The following is a 19,864-nucleotide window of genomic DNA, read 5'->3' on the forward strand; positions in this document are numbered from 1 at the left end:
ACTTCAACTGTGAGAGACAGAATGTGAAAAAAAAATCCATGAATTCACATGGTAGGATTTGTAAAGAATTTATTCGTAAATTAGGGTGGAAAATAAGTATTTGGTCACCTCAAACAAGGAAAATCTCTGGCTCTCACAGACCTGTAACGTCTTCTGTAAGAAGCTTTTCTGTCCCCCACTCATTACCTGTATGAATGGCACCTGTTTGAACTCATCATCTGTATAAAAGACACCTGTCCACAGCCTCAAACAGTCAGACTCCAAACTCCGCCATGGCCAAGACCAAAGAGCTTTCGAAGGACACCAGGAAAAGTACTGTAGACCTGCACCAGACTGGGAAGAGTGAATCTACAATAGGCAAGCAGCTTGGTGTGAAAAAATCAACTGTGGGAGCAATCATCAGAAAATGGAAGACATACAAGACCACTGATAATCTCCCTCGATCTGGGGCTCCACGCAAGATCTCATCCCGTGGGGTCAAAATGATCATGAGAACGGTGAGCAAAGATCCCAGAACCACACGGGGGGACCTGGTGAATGACCTGCAGAGAGCTGGGACCAAAGTAACAAAGGTCACCATCAGTAACACACTACAACGGCAGGGAATCAAATCCCGCAGTGCCAGAAGTGTTCCGCTGCTGAAGCCAGTGCATGTCCAGGCCCGTCTGAAGTTTGCCAGAGAGCACATGGATGATACAGCAGAGGATTGGGAGAATGTCATGTGGTCAGATGAAACCAAAATAGAACTTTTTGGTATAAACTCAACTCGTCGTGTTTGGAGGAAGAAGAATACTGAGTTGCATCCCAAGAACACCATACCTACTGTGAAGCATGGGGGTGGAAACATCATGCTATGGGGCTGTTTTTCTGCCAAGGGGACAGGACGACTGATCCGTGTTAAGGACAGAATGAATGGGGCCATGTATCGTGAGATTTTGAGCCAAAACCTCCTTCCATCAGTGAGAACTTTGAAGATGAAACGAGGCTGGGTCTTCCAACATGACAATGATCCAAAACACACCGCCCGGGCAACAAAGGAGTGGCTCCGTAAGAAGCATTTGAAAGTCCTGGAGTGGCCTAGCCAGTCTCCAGACCTCAACCCCATAGAAAATCTGTGGCGGGAGTTGAAAGTCCGTGTTGCTCGGCGACAGCCCCAAAACATCACTGCTCTCGAGGAGATCTGCATGGAGGAATGGGCCAAAATACCAGCTACTGTGTGTGCAAACCTGGTAAAGACCTATAGTAAACGTTTGACCTCTGTTATTGCCAACAAAGGTTATGTTACAAAGTATTGAGTTGTATTTTTGTTATTGACCAAATACTTATTTTCCACCCTGATTTACGAATAAATTCTTTACAAATCCTACCATGTGGATTCATGGATTTTTTTTTCACATTCTGTCTCTCACAGTTGAAGTGTACCTCTGGTGCAAATTACTGACCTCTGTCATCATTTTAGGTGGGGGAACTTGCACAATCGGTGGCTGACTAAATACTTTTTTGCCCCACTGTATATATATATACACATATATACACACATATATATAATGCTTCTTTTTAGAGTTTGGAAGGTGACAATATAAATCTAAAAAGACACTTTGAAGTGGCCGACTGTGATTCTGCTGTAGAAACACGTACAGATGGAAACTGAGGTTTCAGTGCTGCAAGTCTGATTGTTCGTCACTTCCTTTGTTACCCATTGAAGATCAGGGTCTGGATGCTGGGCTGGTATTGGCAGACACTCAATTTAATGTCAGTCTGGGTTCTTTGCTAGCTTTGCCTTAACATGTCGTGTCTGTATAACACAATTGTTTCTGCAGTTTGCACTTTATCACTAGACTTTTGTCCTTTCATGCAATACAAAGAAAAGTAATTTTCGTATCTGCTTTCCTCAAAACTTGTAGCCGGAAACCATTTTTTGGTTCTTTTTATTTCTAATAAACAAATAAAGAATCATCCGCTCAACACAACATTCATGAATGTGCCTTCCTCCCTAAAGCAGGATTTAGAATTCCATTCAAAATCCACACAGGTGTTACATTCCTGCTACATATCAGCACTTATTTCTAACTGCAGCTCATTAACCACACTTTATCTGTCTGAAGTTGTCAGACAGGCAACAGCCCCAGACCTGAGGGGGTCACGCAACCCTTGACCCAAATAATTATCCGGTTGCATGCCTTTTTTTTCTTTAGCTTTTGTTGTTACTTAACCCCGAGATTCAAAAGAGTCATTTCAAAGAAGAAGGGAAAAAAAATGTGACAAGCAGGGAGCAGATTTATCGAGCTCATTTGATACTGTGGAAAAGGTTTAAAGTGCAGATAGATAAAAGAAAATAAGAGTAAAAATGCCAGAGACATAGTGATGAGTGATGAAAGGAGGAACATGCTGTCAGGACTAATGTTTTCTCACAGTAAAATAAAATAAAATAAATGCCTATTGTATGACTCATCCTCTTACACATGTGCATGTATATGTTAAAGGAGAGCAAGTGGCGCGGTTATGAGCAATCTCAGTCTCTTCCCTAAGGCATCCCGGCCCCGATGGATCAGGACATTCCTGGAATACTGTGACTCTCGTCACAGTGACAGCGTCTTTAAAGGGGACAGAGTTCATGTCTGTGTGTTTTTAGATTTACCACGGCTTATTTTAGGTTTCTCCACATGATCCACTGGAGCACAGGGTGATGCACCTTGAGCCTCTTTGCGCATTGCTTGCATGTTTTTCGATCTTAAAATCCCAGGAGTCACCGTGAAAAATGCTGCAGGAAGGATGTCTAATCTTGGCCAGTCTGCGCTGTATTCCCCTGGCAGGATGAAAGCGAGGCACGTTGCAAGAGAATTCCTCTGCTCGCTTTAACTCCAGCTGTTTGTTGTTTTTCTTTGTTACACAACTTCCACTCGGTCATATTTGATACTTTGACATTGTTGGGAAATCACTTTATTGAGCTTTTTAGATCAAAAAGGCAAACACCATCTTCAAAATTTGATCTGGTTAGCAGTCAGAGAAAAATGTTGAGTAAAAGCTGCCCAAAGCACATGATTAATTACGTAGCTTGTTGGTGTGGCAGACTGCTTTTCATGCGGTCATGTGTAGGAGTCCTTTTCCACCCAAAGGTTGCTCCCACAACCTTCTGAGATGCCGGGAAGTCCACTGAAGAAATAGCTGTGCACAAAAACTTCTGTAAAAAAAACACAACTTGAACTTTTGTGACATATAACATGTTACTAAAGGAGCTTTAGAGCGTCTGGCAGTCTTTATGCTGGCTGCTTCATAGCTACAAGTCTGTGACAGTTTTTCTTAACCAGGAATTATATTTGATTTCTCGCATATATACATAAATGACCAATGTTTAAGTGCATGTCAAAGGCAAAGACAACTGTCTGATTTGTTGTTTGGTGCACATAAATGCAGTTATAGATGTAAAAGGCCAGTCTGGGGAAGTTCAGTAACACATGAAATAATGCTTCCCATGTCAAATTACCTCCCTGCCTGCTGCAGTCTGGCGCTGGACCTCCAACAGCCAGCGCTGCTGTGATCCTGTCATCTATGGCCCAATAAGAAGACAGACACAGGGCTGCTGGCCAGCTTTATTTCCAGACTGTAAAAGGATATGGTTCCCTCCCCTCCCGTGCTTCCGTGTCACCTAGTACCTTCAGCCCACTGAACCATCTCAACCTTTGCAAGTAATCTGTCTACTCTCCTGTAAAAGCCAGACAAAAAGCCAGACATGCTCCAGGCAAGCAAAGAAGGTGCCCTGCCTGCAGGGTAAGCATTAAACAGATGGCTCTGAACACCCGCTGTCACTGCTTTTCCTGCCGTTGCATTTTTATGACGTTTATCACTACTATCTGTCTGCTCGATCCTAGCCATAACATCGCTCCCACCCACATTTCATCAGGCAGTGTAATCTGCAGTGCCAGCTCTAAAATGCAAATCTTCTTGTGATGTAACTCATTTGGAATTTAATGCTGTTAGTAATTCATATCATATAGTAACAATAGCAACAGCCCAACACATATTATTTTCTGCTCAAACACTTCTAGGAATTTATATTGTGTACCAATGAGCTTATGACACATTAGGAAAGAATTAGCAGATAGCTGAGTGCAAGCTCGATGTAAAGACAAGAGTGGACACAGAAATAGGGAAGCTGTGGAACTTTCACCTTCATGTAAGCCGAGCAGCCGGACGTGTCCCATTTTTTATTTTAAGTGTTGTGAGAGGGGAAGAGTCCCACAGAGAGATAAAGTGTACTGATGTCATGTCATCCGCTCCATGACATGAACAGTGGTAAGAATAAAAACGGAAAAAAGAAACTACAGCAGGAGGGAAGCTGTAAAACGCTTTAACTTTGCAGAAGTAGCAGGTGTGAGTTCCTCGTTTTGTCTTGTTGAAACGAGATAGCCGAGGAAGGAAACGTTAGAGAGAAAAGACTTTGCAGATGATGTGATTAGTTGGGTGTATAAGCGGGATGTTTCGGGTGAACGGACCTGTCACAGTCTCATGATTCAAAATTTTAAAGGTTTTCAAAGGGAACAATAACAGTATGAAGCAACCAAGTATAAAGCGCAGCTTCATTTTAACTTTCACTCAAAATTGTTTGTTGCCATCACGTGCATGCTCACTGATTCTGCTGATGAGCAGTGCTTGCATGCTTTAGTATAAAACTAATTGTGTATTTACATTTCATTGACTTTTTTTAGGTCTCAAATTGTTTATGCAAGACAGAAAAAGTTGTTCAGGTTTTTTGTTTTTTTTTTGCTAAAATATCTGTTTTCACTTTTCCTTTTATAATATGAATATGACACTGGTTGCAGTGATCTTCAGTACAAACACTTATACTCTACATTAACTTATTGCAAACTAATATCAAAGAGAGTGCATAGTAAGTGAAGTAAGAGAGAGGGCACCAATGCTGTGGCTAAAGGTAGGGGCATGGGGAGCACCAAAACTGTATATAAAAGATGGATGTAGCCATTGTGAAATCACTCATTTGACAGTGAACAATGTTGGGCTCTTTAGTCAAAAAAAGGAATGCATTACACATTCCTTTATTACTCCCCAGAGGAAGTAAACTGTTAAACTACTCATCACTTAACTTTTCTGTTATTCTGTAACATCCTGAAATGCATCATCATCAGTTAGCAATATAAACTAAGGCTAAAGTTCCACATAATGACACAAATCCCTATTGTAACAGGCAAATACATACGATGCTTCTTTTAGAGTTTGAACGCAAAGCTGAAAACCAGGTCAAAGAGACTTTGAAGCGGTCGCCACCTCCACTTAAACTCTGCTATAGAAACGCGCAGGTACAAATTAAGGTCACAATGCTAAAAACCCGATTGTTCATTACTTCCTTTGTTACCAGTTGACTATCACGGTCGGGTTGCTGGACTGCTGTCGGTGAACACTCAGCTTTAGCGTTACTCTGGGTTCTTTGCTAGCTTTGTGTTAGCATGCCATCTTTGTCGATCCTTGCAATGAGCTGATGTTATATTAGCAGCACAACACAACATCAGTTATTTTGCATTCAGCATTTAATGCTATTGCTACTTTTTGAACCTAGAATCAAAAATGTGGGGTGAATCTTTCTGAGGAAAACCACTTGGTTATTAGCTACCTGGCTCTAAAGCATACTCTGCTTTATTGGCATTTTTTACTGTAATAGGGTAAAAAGTTACATTTAAGTTGCGGCGATTGAGACAGTAAACCAATTAGAGGAGCATTTACTCGGTTCCCAGTGCAAGTGAGGTTAAGACCATTTGTCCTATATAATTGAAAAAGCCCTTTTGCAACTAGAGAAGTCAATGTCTACTGCCCACATTTAAGGCTCTTCCTCACCTGCCTTACTTTCCAGATCAGAAGGCTACATCCATCTTTTCTTCCCTCCCAAAACTGTGTCATATTAAGAGTGGAAATTAAGAGTGGAAATTATGGGTGGGACACAGGGGAGCAGATCCCAGTATTGTCTTTGCCAGTGTGCTATTACAAATATAGCAACATAATATTCAATAATATGATCATTTACATTGAATGCTTTTGTGCTAATTACAGACGCAAAGCAATACCCTTTCAGTCCACAACCAAAGGCATTTTTTCCATTATATATAGTCTATGTGAAGGACTGAGGTCACACTGCTTTCAAAAAGCCACGTGATGATTTATGAATTATGGGATGTCAGACAGCAAACTAATGACCTTAGCCAGGTGTCCATCACTGTTATTTCAGGCTAAAACTTTAGAAACAGCTGATAATTTGTATATAATTGCACCACTAATATCTTCTTGTTTATTTACTACTTTTAAACAAAGTTCACTGATAAGAAATGTGCAGGTTAAAAAAGTTGTTAGCGAATGCGACTTCTCGTGTTCCTGATGAAGACCCACCCTTTAAACCTGCCGTAGGGTTTTGGCTGGATATCTGTCGCTCCCAGTTGAGACCAGTTGAGACTGGATGATAATCTGGGAAAAGGCTGGGGAAGATCTGGGGATTGGAGCCTGTGTTATGAGAAGAATGTCTGCTGCCTCACAAGCGTGACCCTGTGGTACATACAGTACAGACATGTAATGTAACGAATTGCCTCACTGTCAGACAGGTCAGGACAAGAATGAATACATCAGAGAGCAGCCCGACAGCAAGCCCTGTTTATAATTAAAATCCTTTTTTTAAAAATATGGGTTGTGTTTGTCAGATGGAAAATTTAGGACGTTTAGAAAAATAACACTCACATAGATATCCCACTGTGGGATGTGCTGGTTGTGTTAAAAATGTTAATTTTTCCTGGTCCTAAAACTGAGATATAGATTTATGGTGTTTATGAATATTTATGAATAGAATCATAGAAACCAGTCACGTTTTGACTGTATGCAACAATTTCTTTTTTCTTTTTTTTACAAGAAAGAAAATGTTTGTTAACATATAACATGTGAAGTTCAAGGAGATTTTTTTTAATTTCCTTACATGGTGAAATATTACCACCTAGTGGTTGATGTTGGATATCCTCAACTTAATTTGTTTTTTCATAACAAAGCAGAAAGCTATGTCTCTAAGTCTCAGAATTAAAATAAAATAAATAAAATAAAAATTAATTTATGTTTAATTTTCAAGTTTTGCGCTTAAAAAGATAAGCAGTTTGGATTTTTACCATATATAATTTTTTTTACTATATATCAATACGTTTCTTTCTTTCTTTCCTTAAAAAAAACAAAACAAAACAAACTTTATTAGCCATAAAAATGACTCCCAATCAAATGAAAGATTTTCAAATCTTTCTAGCTTTTCCGCAAAGGATATTGCAGAAAAGCTAAAGCATACCTGCCTGCTGAGACGCTCCTCAGCAGTGCTAATGGCCATTAGCACTATATGTGCAATATATGTAACTACTGTCCACTGTATTTAGCTTGAGCTCTCACCTGCGGAAGATTACATGCAGGTTCGTTTCGTTTCCCAATCTTTAGCTAAATGTTTGTCACTTTTGTTTCAAATAGAGAGCGCCGTTTAGCAAAAATATCTCAAAAAAATAAAGTCGTTATTCAGTGTTTTTGTTGTTTCGGTTGTCACAGTTCTGCTGTAATGTAGGAGCTGTTGACTTGGTACTATTTTAAGTTATTTCGCCTAAAACATTAGCTACAGCTGGACAGTTCAGTTTTTTGCGAGAGACTTTGAATGGAAGCAGTGTGGTAGCTAGCTAGCTATTTATCTAAAACCAGTCGTTGTGTGTTCGCGTTTTCATCAATGATTGTACCTCAGCTGTGAGAATGAAATTTCATACATTTTTGAAATCTATGATATAATATTCCGGGAATGGTACATTTTATTAAATACTGTGGAATGAGAATGATGGACACCGTCCCTTCGATAGCTCAGTTGGTAGAGCGGAGGACTGTAGAGGCGAAAGCTGAAATCCTTAGGTCGCTGGTTCGAATCCGGCTCGAAGGAGACATGTTTTTTTGTTTTTTTTTTACACACTTCTCAGTAAATGTTTTGACATACGGCCAGTCGTTTTTGTACTGTTTAATTTAAACGTGTGCTCATTCATCTTTCATTGACAGAGGAATGCGATCAGTTCAGTTGTTCAGCAAGATTACTGTGAAACTCCTAAGCCAAATTTAATGAACCTTGGTGGAGAGGTGGCGCACTGGAAAAGCAATAAAGCATTAATGCTTTAAAACTGCAAGGTGAGATTGCTGAGAATGCCTTTGTAATCGTCCATGCAATTAATGTTAGTATGCTATTATTCTGTAAGCTTCTTTCAGTTCTTGTCCTGCTAATCTGTCTCACCCCTGTGGTAAGGCATACCCCACCTCTTACTGAAATGTGCCCCAGCTCTGCCTCACTCTGGCTGGTAAAGTAAGGAATGGAATGAGTGCATATATGTTAAACTGAATCTATAATTGTAGAGCTATAGCATTTTTTCTAACGTTGAACCGCCTCTGTGCATGTTAGATTTCTGCTCCTGTGCTGCTATCTTGTCCTGAGCTGTTTGTTGAGCTGTTTGTGCAACCTTTGAGTTTATTGACTGCAGACCTTCTGCTTTATTTTCCACAGGCTCTTCCTTTTGGCACCTCAAGGTGGTGGAGCAGCTGTCCAGCCGGGTAGGTGCTGTTTAACTGGGTAAGGAAGCTTCTGCCAACCTAACTTTGCTGAAGTTCAACACACACAAAGACAGGACAAATGTAGCACCTCCAAACTAATTAGCATGTTATTCTCAGGGTATGCTGATGAGAGGCTGGAAATCACTGGCACATTTACTAATTTTGTGTTACTTCACTGAAAACGGTCAGGTTTGATTGATTTTTGAGATATATTTCTACAAATTTGCCTCTCTGTCCCTGATAATAGTATAAGGAACATTATTCACACAACATGACCTAAATGGATGAGAATAGGAACGCTTAAAAACTTTAATTATGTTAAGCTGGAAATATATTAATGACAATTAAATAGGATTTAAAATACATCAGCAAAATCACAGGTTGTGCTAAGATAATTATGACTTGAAAATTGTACAAGAAGAAATCATGTGACAATAAAGAGTCAATTAGGCACGTTTAAAAAGGGACAAAAAAGTTTAGATATAAACAAGTGGAATGTACATCAGGGTAAGGTGCAGTAAACCCGATTGACTATGTGCACGTTAGCATATGCTACTTCCGGTGCGGAAACTCCTGTGGGGAGCTTTGTTTCCGGTGTCCTATTCACGACCTGTTTACGGTCCAAAACAAGTTAAGCAAATGAATGAATCAAGCGGCGATTTACATTTCTATAGATGTCTTGGGCATTTACCCAATATATCTGTAAATGATGTTCATCAACTTGTCGATATTTTTTCCCTGTGCCTCAGAGCAAAAGAGAAAAGGGATTCAAATGTTATATTTCTCAGCTGTCCCTCGTTTATCGCGGGTGTTATGTTCTAAAAAATAACCAGCAATAGGTGAAATCAAGTAGCCAATTTTATTTTTTGACGGTGCAAAACGTTTCGTGGACATACAGTACTGCACTTCAGAGTCACACTGCTAGCGATCGATGCAGCGATTCTGTACTGTACAGGAGAGACGTCACGGAGGAGATCGTGTGCAGCGATCAGGACGCAGGACACATTGTGATGTAAAAAAGCATGCAAACTTGCACTAAAAAATCTGCGAAACAGTGAGGTAGAAGGTGAACCGTGTTATAGTGAGGGACCGCTGTAATTTTGAAGGTAAATCACAACATACCCTTCGTAAATGCTAATGTGTAGAAACCTTTACCAGCAATCATTCATTTTTTTCACGGTTTGTTAACATGCTGTGTAGGTGTGTACTTGACTAGCTGATCTCGACATAACGGGGGAAACATCTGGTTTAACTATTCTTCACCTGTAGTTTGAATGCTGAACATTTGCCTGTTTAAATCATAAGACCAGTCACTATACAGAGATGTGCTTCTGAATGTGGACGAGTTTTCTGCTGCAGTAATGCAGTTCTGCTTGTGTTGAGTGATGTAAACAACTGATCGATCTAAACTCTTTAAACGTCAAAATTGATCATTAGATTTTTTATGACACAACAGCGGTGAGTGTTCCCACCTTCTGCTCTTTGTAACTTAATGCGATCTTTCCGTTTTCGAGTTTTGGACAAAGTAAAGTAAGCAAAGTAAGTAAGCAAAGTAAAGCTACCGGAAATGTACAACCCTACATCCGGTCTCAAACCAGGAAGTTAGCATTTTCTCGTGCACAGGGTCAGTAGTTGCTTGCATAATATTCTGTATGTAGAATAGCCAGTTCATAAGCTCGTGAGAGAAGTCAGTGTGTACATTTAGTCTTCAAGGGACATAAGAATACAGCATCCTGAAATCACATCTCCTGAGGTTTGGGTGACTTTCTAACAATTCTTTAATGGGAATAGAAAATTCACAAATCCAACAAACTCAGATGCAAGAAAGAAAGAGCCTGCACACCGCTCTTATCAGTGAAGTGTCACAGTGAAGCGTAAGGATCCGTTTCTCCCATTCTACTCCAGTTGGTCTCAGATAATGGCCACACACTTTTGACTAACTGTGGTGTTGACCAAGATCACTGTGTAGGATCTTTGTTTTTTTGTGACTGAAGTAATTGCCAAAAAAAACCTAAAACTTGTTTGGCGTGTGCTTTCATTCGTGGCGAACACGCTTCCTGGGGGAGGCCGGAGAGTCCAGGGAAAAGGCAGTGGGAGAGACGGGGCGGGACTCGGGGATGTACTCTGTCTGGTACTTCTCAATGTAAGGTTTGGCCACATTCCACACCTGGGTTGAAAATATAAGCACATTTAACGACATGCCACGTGGAGCACGTGCACTGAACAACTTTTTAGAACTTGCCTTTTGATCAAGTAGCAGGCGGTGAACCGCTTCGATATCAGGCGACATGAATCTGTCTTTAATCCACGGTCTGTTTAACAGCAGGAGAGTAAAAGGAGAAAGTGGAACAACGGGTAAATATTAACTATTAGGTATATAGTTTCAACAGGCTCAAAATTTTGTACCTTGGCCGCATCTGTTTGACTTACTTGACCACGCTGCGAACAAGTTCATAGACCTTCTCCAGTGGAGTGGTGGTACGGAGTGGGCGGAGGAACTCGATGCCCTGACATGCGGCCAGCAGCTCTATAGCAAGGACTGGTAACAGGAAGTATCAATTCAGTTTGGCCAAATCCCAAAAATATATCTCTCATTTTAGTGATAAATATTGAAAACATTAAATAACATAGATCACAGCCAATTGAAAGCCATCTATGGGTTTTTACTGCTGTTTGAGCCTTTAGTTTATTCCATGACTTACAAGAACTGTGGATTTTTTTCCTCAAACTTTTTTCAAAAGACGGAGAAAATAATTTTAAGCACAGAGATAAATTATATTTGATGATAGTTTAATCATTTATCTGTTTTTTAAAACCTGTTGGTTTAAGGTTAACCTCTGTATCCGCCCAGTAACCTGCGGTTTTGTCTTGTCGGTGTACACTGGCATGGTTTTCAGCAGCGACCTTTGCACTTTTTGCAACAGAAGCAGCGGAAACTGACCGGTTAGTCTCTTTGATTCAGGGACGCTTGTTGTTTTCAAAGAGTTACAGTAAAAACAGTTGGTTATTTGTAAATCTGATAGTGGTAATGCAGCAGAACTATGGAACAGATTAATCATTTTACTCACTTATTTGTTGTCTGTATAGAGTTTTATTGGAATTTTAGGACTCCCCACCATAAATCTATTAATTATTATACATAATCACAGAATCACGTTGTTAGGAACACCTGCTCAGTTGCTCGTTAGCACAAATGTCTAATCACCCAGTCACATGTTAGCAACTCAGTGCATTTAGGCATGAGAGATGATCAAGACAGCCAACTGAAGTTCAAACTGAGCATCTGAATGTGGAAGAAAGATGATTTAAGTGAACGTGGCATGGTTGTTGGCACCAGATGGACTGTCCCAAGTATTTCAGAAACCGCTAATCTACTGGGGATTTTCCCAAATAATCATCTCTAGGGTTTAAAAAGAATTTTCCAAAAAATATCCAGTGAGTGGCAGTTCTCTGGGTGAAAATGCCTTCTTAATGCCAAAGATCACAGTAGAGTGACCAGACTGCTTTGAGCTGATATGAAGGAAACTGTAACTCAAATACTGTTGCTACTCATTAGAAACACAACAAATCACACTTTAAAGCAGATGGCCTACATTAACAGAAGACCACTCAGGTGCCATCTATGTCAGCTAACAACAGGAAACTAAGGGTACAGTTTTCACAAGGAAAAAAAAATTGGACCACATAAAACTGGAAAAATGTTGCCTGGTCTGATGAGTCTTGATTTCTACTGCAAAAGTTAGATCCTTATGACTGGTAGGGTCAGATTTTGGCATAAACAACATGAAACCGTGGATCCATCCTGCCTTTTATCAACAGCTCAGGGTTGTGGTGATGGAGTGGTGCAGGGAACGTTTTTTGGTGCACTTTGAACCATTTCATACCAACTGAGCATTGTTTAAACACCAAATCTTACATATTGTTCATCTTTTAAATGCTTCTTACATCAGAAGATAGACACAAAGCTCAGATAATCTCAAAGTGGCTTCTTAGACATGACAGTGAATTTGCTTCACAGTCACCAGATTTAAATCCAACAGAGCACATTTGGGATGTGATGGAGCAGGAGATTTACGTGATGGATGTGGAGACAAACCGGCAGCGCCTGTCATGATAGTATGAGGAATGTTTCCAGCTCCTTGATGAATCTGTGGCACAAAGAATTAAGCCAACCCAGTACTTGTGAGGTGTACATAATTTAACAATGCTATACCTTACCTTGCTCCACATGCTCTATTACCCTCAGGGCCTTCCTAGCAGCCCATCCTCCCATAGACACGTGGTCCTCCGTGGCAGCACTAGTAGACAAAGAGTCCACAGATGATGGGTGACACAAAACTTTGTTTTCTGAAACTGAACAGCGTGAAAGAGTTGAGATTAATGTCAGTGCTCCTGCTCAAATATTGGGTAAGAAGAAAAAAAAAAAACCCTACAAATTTATAACATTAGATCTTTTATTAAAAAATGCACTCTGAAGTGTAATATTCAATATCAAAGCCTGTTTAGTAAATAATGTTATCATAATCTCATTGAAATTGGAATAATTTAGTAGGAGATTATATGTTACTTCATGTTTTTCACACAAACCTAAGGCGGCTGCAGTGCAGTGGGCAATCATGAAGCCTGAGTTGAGTCCACCCTCGTTGACGAGGAAGGCAGGCAGCTCACTCAGAGAGGGGTTACACAACCTCTCGATCCTCCTTTCGCTGATTGAAGCCAGCTCGTGGACTGCAATGGCTAAAAAATCCAGAGCCTATGAGAAAGAAAACAGTTGTTTAAGAAAGAAGAATCAAATCTAAAGCGAACCGAAACAAACTATCTTATTACTACATACCTTAGCTGGGTATTCCCCATGGAAATTCCCACCTGAAATGGTCTCACCTCTTTCTGCAAATACCATCTGGTGAGACCGTTAAGACAAAATTAACTGATTTCCAGTAAAATCCTGTGTGCAGTTTGTGGCAGATCCAACTTCAGTTATCAGACTTGAGACCAAACTGGCTAAATTTCATAGATCAGTCTTTTCCTCTAGTTTGAAAGACAGAAAAGGATACAGGGTTGTCAGTGGCACTGTTGATTTCTGTGTTGATGATATTCTGGACAAATGCAATTGTGTCATTGGCAATTCCATGAACCTGCGAGCAGAGAGAGGACACAACACTCAGAAAGAGATGTACGATGCTCAAACATAGTTTTGCTGCAGCTCCATATCTGCTTTCTATGTGGTAGACCCACTATCTATCATGTGAGAAGTTTTCCCTTTCCCATCTAGAAGCTGCAGAAGCTTTAAAACGCTGTGGGAGAAACCTGTGATTTGGGGATTTATAAATAAACTTGGGGTTACCTGAGGACAGCACCGCATGGTGTAGGCATCCTGGACTCTGTCACAGAACCTGTGGCTCTCTGTAAGAACACACCAGAACAATATGACACTCATTAAACACAGCATATTTAAGGCTGCATGATATTAGAAGGCTATACTCCATTAATGCCCGTTGGCAAATGCACCCCCAGTAACTCATGCATCTCATCTTGAGGTGGTGCAACTCTGAAACCACTGCCAGTGGTAAGAGCATTTCTAATATGCAAACAAGTTTTCGGGAGGAGGAAGGCACACAAATGTAAAATGCAGTGATCAGAACTTTACATGAATACTATTTGATGTTCATCAAACCTGCAATCTGGGATGGGTGGTGATCAGAGTCCAACAGTGAGCGGAAGCGTTGAGCCACCTCTATTTGCCCCGGATGTGGCCGCAGTGCATGGATGTCTGTGGGAAGAGACCAGAAATTGAATAAGGATGGATGACATGTAGTGCAGTTATACAATTGGAGGTAAATAATTTCATCTAGTTTCTGGTTTTCTTCGGGTTTATAGCTTCTGCGCACCACTGTCAAAGGCCTTGGTGGTTCCCTTTAGCACCTCCAGGGTGAGAGCAGCAATAATATCTGCCTGCTGGGCAATCGCCTGGGCTCGCTCCACGGCCTCTGCCCCTAGAGAGGTAATCATCTGTGTCCCATTGATCAGAGCCAGACCCTGTTAGGGAATCCCAGAGATTGAGATGGGTGTACAACCCCAATTGCAAAAGAAGAAAAAATTTGAGTAGGTGTGTAAAATGTAAATATAAACAAAACGCAGGGATTTTGCAAAGATAATTTTTTTAAGGATTTTTTTACAGTGTCATTATTTTTACAAGTTAACCCTCATATTACCTTTTATTTTGCTAAAATTATTTTAATTCCATATATTTGGCCTAATATGTATTTTATTGTATATTTATGATGCAAATGCAGTTTATACTTCAAAATCTGTTATCAGTGAACTCTGGGTCAAATCACAACAGTGCAGACAAATCAAATAGATGAGCTTTTCTTTTTTTTTGAACATTACCTCTTTAGGTTTTAGTGATATTGGCTTTAGTCCATGTGCCTCCAGGACCTGGTCAGGAATGAAAGATGAAAAACATGTAAAAAGTCCAGGGTCATCAGAAAGCAAACAATGTTTCCATTTGCACCCTGAAACCTTTCACTCTTGTAAACAAGAGACACGTTTTCCTACGATAGTAGTTGCCCTCTTGTTTTACAACTCCTGAAAAGTCACTCTGAGCTTACGTATTTGGCATCAGCCCACCCGCTCGTGGGAGACCACATTTTTCCCTCTCCCATGAGTCCGAGGGCCAGGTGAGAGAGGGGTGCCAGGTCACCACTAGCACCTACTGTTCCCTTTTCAGGGACAAAGGAGAGGCAGGAGGCTGAGGGGACAAAGTTATGGAGACAAAAGTAAGTCCTATGACAGCTGTCCTACCCCTGTCCTTAAATAAAGTTATCCACAGTTTACTGAAGCTGATATCTCACATCAGCTAACTGGTTTGAAGCTTACCGTTAAAGGCCTGGATCATGGCCTGGAGGGTTTCAAGAGAAACACCACTGTGCCCTTTGGCCAAAACATTGATCCTCAAAGCGAGCAACATGCGGGTCCTCTCTGGGCTTAACGGGTTCCCCACACCTATGCGTCACAGCATAACTCTGATTAAGATGATTGACGTACAGAGGGCCTGAAAACATTAAAATCAACATATCTGCGTCACAAAGAGTGTCATCACCTGCTGAGTGTGAGCGCACCAAGTTTTCCTGGAGCTCCCTGTGGAACGAAAAGTGCATGGCATCAGTCAACAAACAAAAAGGGCTCTGTGTGGGTGATTACAAAGACCAGAAATAGATCGTAAAATGTATTTAAGGACAATTTAAAAACTCTACTTGAGTTTGCTGACAGGAATGACAGTTCGGGCAAATTTGCCAAAACCCGTTGTGATCCCATAGACAACTGCAGGGAGAACACACATAGGGAACTGAACACACAAAGTCTCCTATTTTTCCAGATACTGTAATTTAGCCAGTTTAAATTAAGCTCATTTGCACTGAATCACTGTATTTTAACCTTTGTTTTCTTTGACAATGGTGTCCAAAAGCTCTCTGGATTGCACAACCTTTCTTTCTGCCTCAGGAGTCAGCTAAAAAACAATGATAAAGGAAGACATTGGATCAAGTAAAAGATTACAACGGAGCAGTTACGGACAACAAAAGAGGTTTGTTGATCATTACCTTTATCTTGTAGAGTCCTCTGCCTAAGTTGATGAGATCTGTTGACGTCAGGCTGTTGCCATCTAAAGAAATATACTGGACAGAGAGTTTCACGTTTCACGGAGTTAGTTAATATGATATGAATATGTTTTCAATTTTATCGGAAAATACACTTACCTCTTCAGGCTCTTTGTATGCTGCCGTGCTAGTTGACAAACTTAATTAAGGATAACATTTGGCAAAATGTAGTGTCACTCTCAGATTAATTATAATTTCCCACAAGGACAATTTTAACCCGAAATTAAAACAGTATGTGAAGAAAAAATGGCATTAAAAAAAGATTGAATCGTTTTTAGTGCACACTACAGCACCTACTACAGCTGCTATGGCACAAATATCCAACAAGTTTAAGGATACAGATGAGAAACTCCCGGTTCACACGGAATAAAGTCAGGAGACATGGTATCTCCTTCAATAGCTGAAATGCACAGGAAAATAAATCACAATGTGTGCATTCCCCCCTTGGTTCACACAGTAGTTATATTTAAAGTAAATTACTTATTATACACAATTACGCATCACTGAAGCAGAGTTAAAGGTAAACCATCGTCACCGTCTTTTAAATGTGTTGCACACATTTTTAATATATGCATTCTTCGTGTAGAAAGTTATTACCAAGCTCGACAAAGTCGTTATCCTCCAGTACATCTTCGATGGTGTCATCCGCGTCCAGCAGACCCAAACCCTGGCACCTGCGCACAACAAAACGAGTGTCTTTCACAGCCGTGATGCCGCCGTTGTCCGGTTTGTTCTTTATGTAACGTTTAAGCGCTTCCTGTCCGAGCCACTGGATGGTTTTGGAAGTGTCCCGGCAGGGCACTGCCAGCCACTCATCTCGAATGTGTACAGTAAAACGAGGCATCGCGCATCAGCGGGACTTGGCTGCAGTGAGTCCTGCGCGCCGCTCTCTGAGGTACCACTCTGGGCCGTTTACAGTTCGGCCACCAATAACACGCAGCTGGGGGAGCCACGCCTCCCCAGCATCACACCTCTAGAGATCATTGACCCACACGGACCGGTCTCAGTCTCACAAGTGCTTCCAATCCAATCGATGCGTTCACGTGATGTTTGAAAGTGCTCAAGTGTCTATAGAGGCTAAACACAGTGAATTAGATTAGAGGTCACCAGAGGAGTATGGGGCACCGTTTGTAAAGTGAAACATGCTGAAATTAACATCAACATTTTTCCACATTTAGCTCAAAACCTTACAAAAACATGTTTTTTCGAGTCATTTTTTTTACAACATTTAGTAAAATATTTGTAACTTTTCATATTTAAAACACAATTTTAAATGTTAAATCTAAATATTAAATTTAAATCTAAATGTTAAATCTAAATATTATATTTAAATCTAAATGTTAAATTTAAACGTTAAATGTTCAATCTAAATGTTACAGGAAAGTAAATATTTAGCTCAAGAGTTGGGAGTTCGCCTTGTAATCGGAAGGTTGCCGGTTCGAGCCCCGGCTTGGACAGTCTCGGTCGTTGTGTCCTTGGGCAAGACACTTCACCCGTTGCCTACTGGTGGTGGTCAGAGGGCCCGGTGGCGCCAGTGTCCGGCAGCCTCGCCTCTGTCAGTGCGCCCCAGGGTGGCTGTGGCTACAATGTAGCTTGCCATCACCAGTGTGTGAATGGGTGGATGGCAGGTTGTGTAAAGCGCTTTGGGGTCCTTAGGGACTAGTAAAGCGCTATACAAATACAGGCCATTTACCATTTACCATAACATGCAAATCTATTGTACGGGTCAACAGAAATACCAAAATATAAGCTTTACGAAAACCTCCGGTGCAAAATTGTGTAAGGAGCTTGGAAAGAAAAGCGTCTGGACTTCTTACTTGAAGACGTTTCACCTCTCATCTGAGAAGCTTCTTCAGTTCTAAGGGTCAAATGGTGGAGAGTCCCAGATATAAACCCAGTGGGAGTTTCCCCCCAAAGAGGGACAAATGACCCCCTGATGATCCTCTACCTAATCACATGAGCCAAGGTGTGAAAGCGGGTGTGGGTCACAATCAGCCAGGATTTCGGGTGAGCTCATTGTGAAACCTGGCCCCACCCTATCATGTGATTTCCTGAAGTCAGGTGGCCCAGGATGTGAGTGGCCGTTAAGGCGTCTGGGAAGGGATCTCAAAACTGGATTGTAGATGGCAGACAGCTGGCGTCGTAAACCACTCCCTCTGTTCAGAGATGGTCGCGCACAGTGGACGTAAATGGCTTCTTTCACTCCTCTTTCAAACCATCTGTCCTCTCTGTTCAAAATGTGAACGTTGGCATCTTCGAAAGAGTGACCTTTGTCCTTTAGATGCAGATGAATCCCTGAGCAAAGACCACAACATCACTATATTACCAGCTGATAAGGGAAGGTGCACCGTGGTCCTAAACACAACGGATTACCACACAAAGATCACTACTCTCCTCAGTGACAACAATACCTACGAAGCCTTAAAGCGAGACCCCACAAGCAGCTACAAAAAGAAAGTTATAGCTTGCCTTCAAGACCTTGAAAGAGACAAAATCATTGACCGCCTTACATATCACCACCTTTACCCAGGGGATGCCATACCCTGCATTTACGGACTTCCTAAGATCCACTCAGACCCATTGTCAGTAGCATAAACTCAGCCACTTACAACATCTCGAAACACCTTGCTACCGTCCTAGCACCTCTCGTGGGGAACACCCCACATCACATCAAGAACACCGACTTCACCGACAAGGTCCAGAAACCTACCCTGGACCCAGATGAAACCATGGTGTCCTTTGATGTAGTCTCCCTCTTCACTTGCATACCCACCACGGAGGCAGTGGAGACTGTCAGAAAACGACTACAAGAAGACAGCTCCTTGGAGGACAGGACCAACTTCACACCCGATCAGATTTGCACACTGTTAGAGCTCTGCCTCACCACTACATATTTCAAATACAACGAGGGTTTCTACAGACAAAAACATGGCTGTGCCATGGGTTCCCCCTTGTCACCTATTGTAGCCAACCTTTACATGGAGGAAGTGGAAAGGAAGGCTCTTGGCTCTTTTAAAGGGAGAGTACCCAGCCACTGGTACAGATATGTAGACGACACATGGGTCAAAATCAAAAGACAAGAAGTGGAATCCTTCACCGCGCACATTAACGCTGTGGATAAAAACATCAAGTTCACTAGGGAAGACACAAAGCACGACTGTTTGCCTTTCCTGGACTGCGCTGTGCACATTGAAGAGAATGGCAACCTCAACATTGAAGTTTATCGGAAGCCCACACACACGGACCAGTACCTCCTGTTTGACTCCCTTCACCCTCTGGAACACAAACTTGGAGTAATTAGGACCCTACACAACCGGGCAGAACATGTTCCCTCTAAGCCTGAAGGGAAAAAGAAGGAACACACACATGTAAAGGAAGCACTGGAAAACTGGTTATCCTAATTGGGCGTTCTTAAAGTCAGCAAAGAGGCAAAGAAAAGAAGATCAGACACCAGCGAGGGAGGATAAGAAAGACAGACGCAACAACATTGTCATCCCTTATGTAGCCGGTGTATCAGAGAAACTCAGGAGAGTTTTCTCCAAGCACGGCATCCCGGTGTACTTCAGACCCAGCAACACGCTCAGACAGAAACTGGTTCACCTGAA

At 41.4% G+C, this 19,864-nt stretch overlaps 1 protein-coding gene and 1 non-coding gene across 3 annotated transcripts; one reads left to right on the plus strand and one right to left on the minus strand.

Annotated features, from left to right (window-relative positions):
- The first annotated feature begins 7,858 nt into the window (after window positions 1-7,858).
- trnay-gua (transfer RNA tyrosine (anticodon GUA)) lies at window positions 7,859-7,945 on the plus strand. Its single transcript is given in 2 exon segments — window positions 7,859-7,895; window positions 7,910-7,945. It is a non-coding gene; the product is annotated as a tRNA-Tyr (tRNA).
- Window positions 7,946-10,154: 2,209 nt separating this feature from the next.
- Window positions 10,155-17,151, minus strand: hal (histidine ammonia-lyase). 2 transcript variants are annotated; one of them, XM_085412574.1, is made up of 20 exons: window positions 16,857-17,151; window positions 16,599-16,659; window positions 16,359-16,386; window positions 16,203-16,277; window positions 16,039-16,111; window positions 15,858-15,924; window positions 15,704-15,741; window positions 15,481-15,606; window positions 15,213-15,352; window positions 14,992-15,039; window positions 14,490-14,637; window positions 14,276-14,371; window positions 13,946-14,004; window positions 13,656-13,736; window positions 13,436-13,501; window positions 13,189-13,354; window positions 12,820-12,954; window positions 11,032-11,140; window positions 10,844-10,913; window positions 10,155-10,768 (listed from the first exon to the last, which is right to left on the minus strand). In XM_085412574.1, exons 1-20 carry the CDS (start codon window positions 17,101-17,103, stop codon window positions 10,637-10,639), a joined length of 1,965 nt encoding a protein of 654 aa, XP_085268700.1. In that variant the 5' UTR covers window positions 17,104-17,151; the 3' UTR covers window positions 10,155-10,636. The 2 variants fall into 2 exon arrangements, with proteins under 2 accessions (XP_085268700.1, XP_085268701.1); XM_085412575.1 differs by lacking the exons at window positions 10,155-10,768; window positions 10,844-10,913; window positions 11,032-11,140 and adding an exon at window positions 11,148-12,749.
- Between the last annotated feature and the right edge of the window lie 2,713 nt (window positions 17,152-19,864).

The sequence above is a fragment of the Rhamphochromis longiceps genome, linkage group LG7 (genome assembly GCF_057381845.1).
Source record: "Rhamphochromis longiceps isolate RC_006_pf linkage group LG7, R_longiceps_female_GT1.1, whole genome shotgun sequence".
Taxonomy (NCBI): domain Eukaryota; kingdom Metazoa; phylum Chordata; class Actinopteri; order Cichliformes; family Cichlidae; genus Rhamphochromis; species Rhamphochromis longiceps.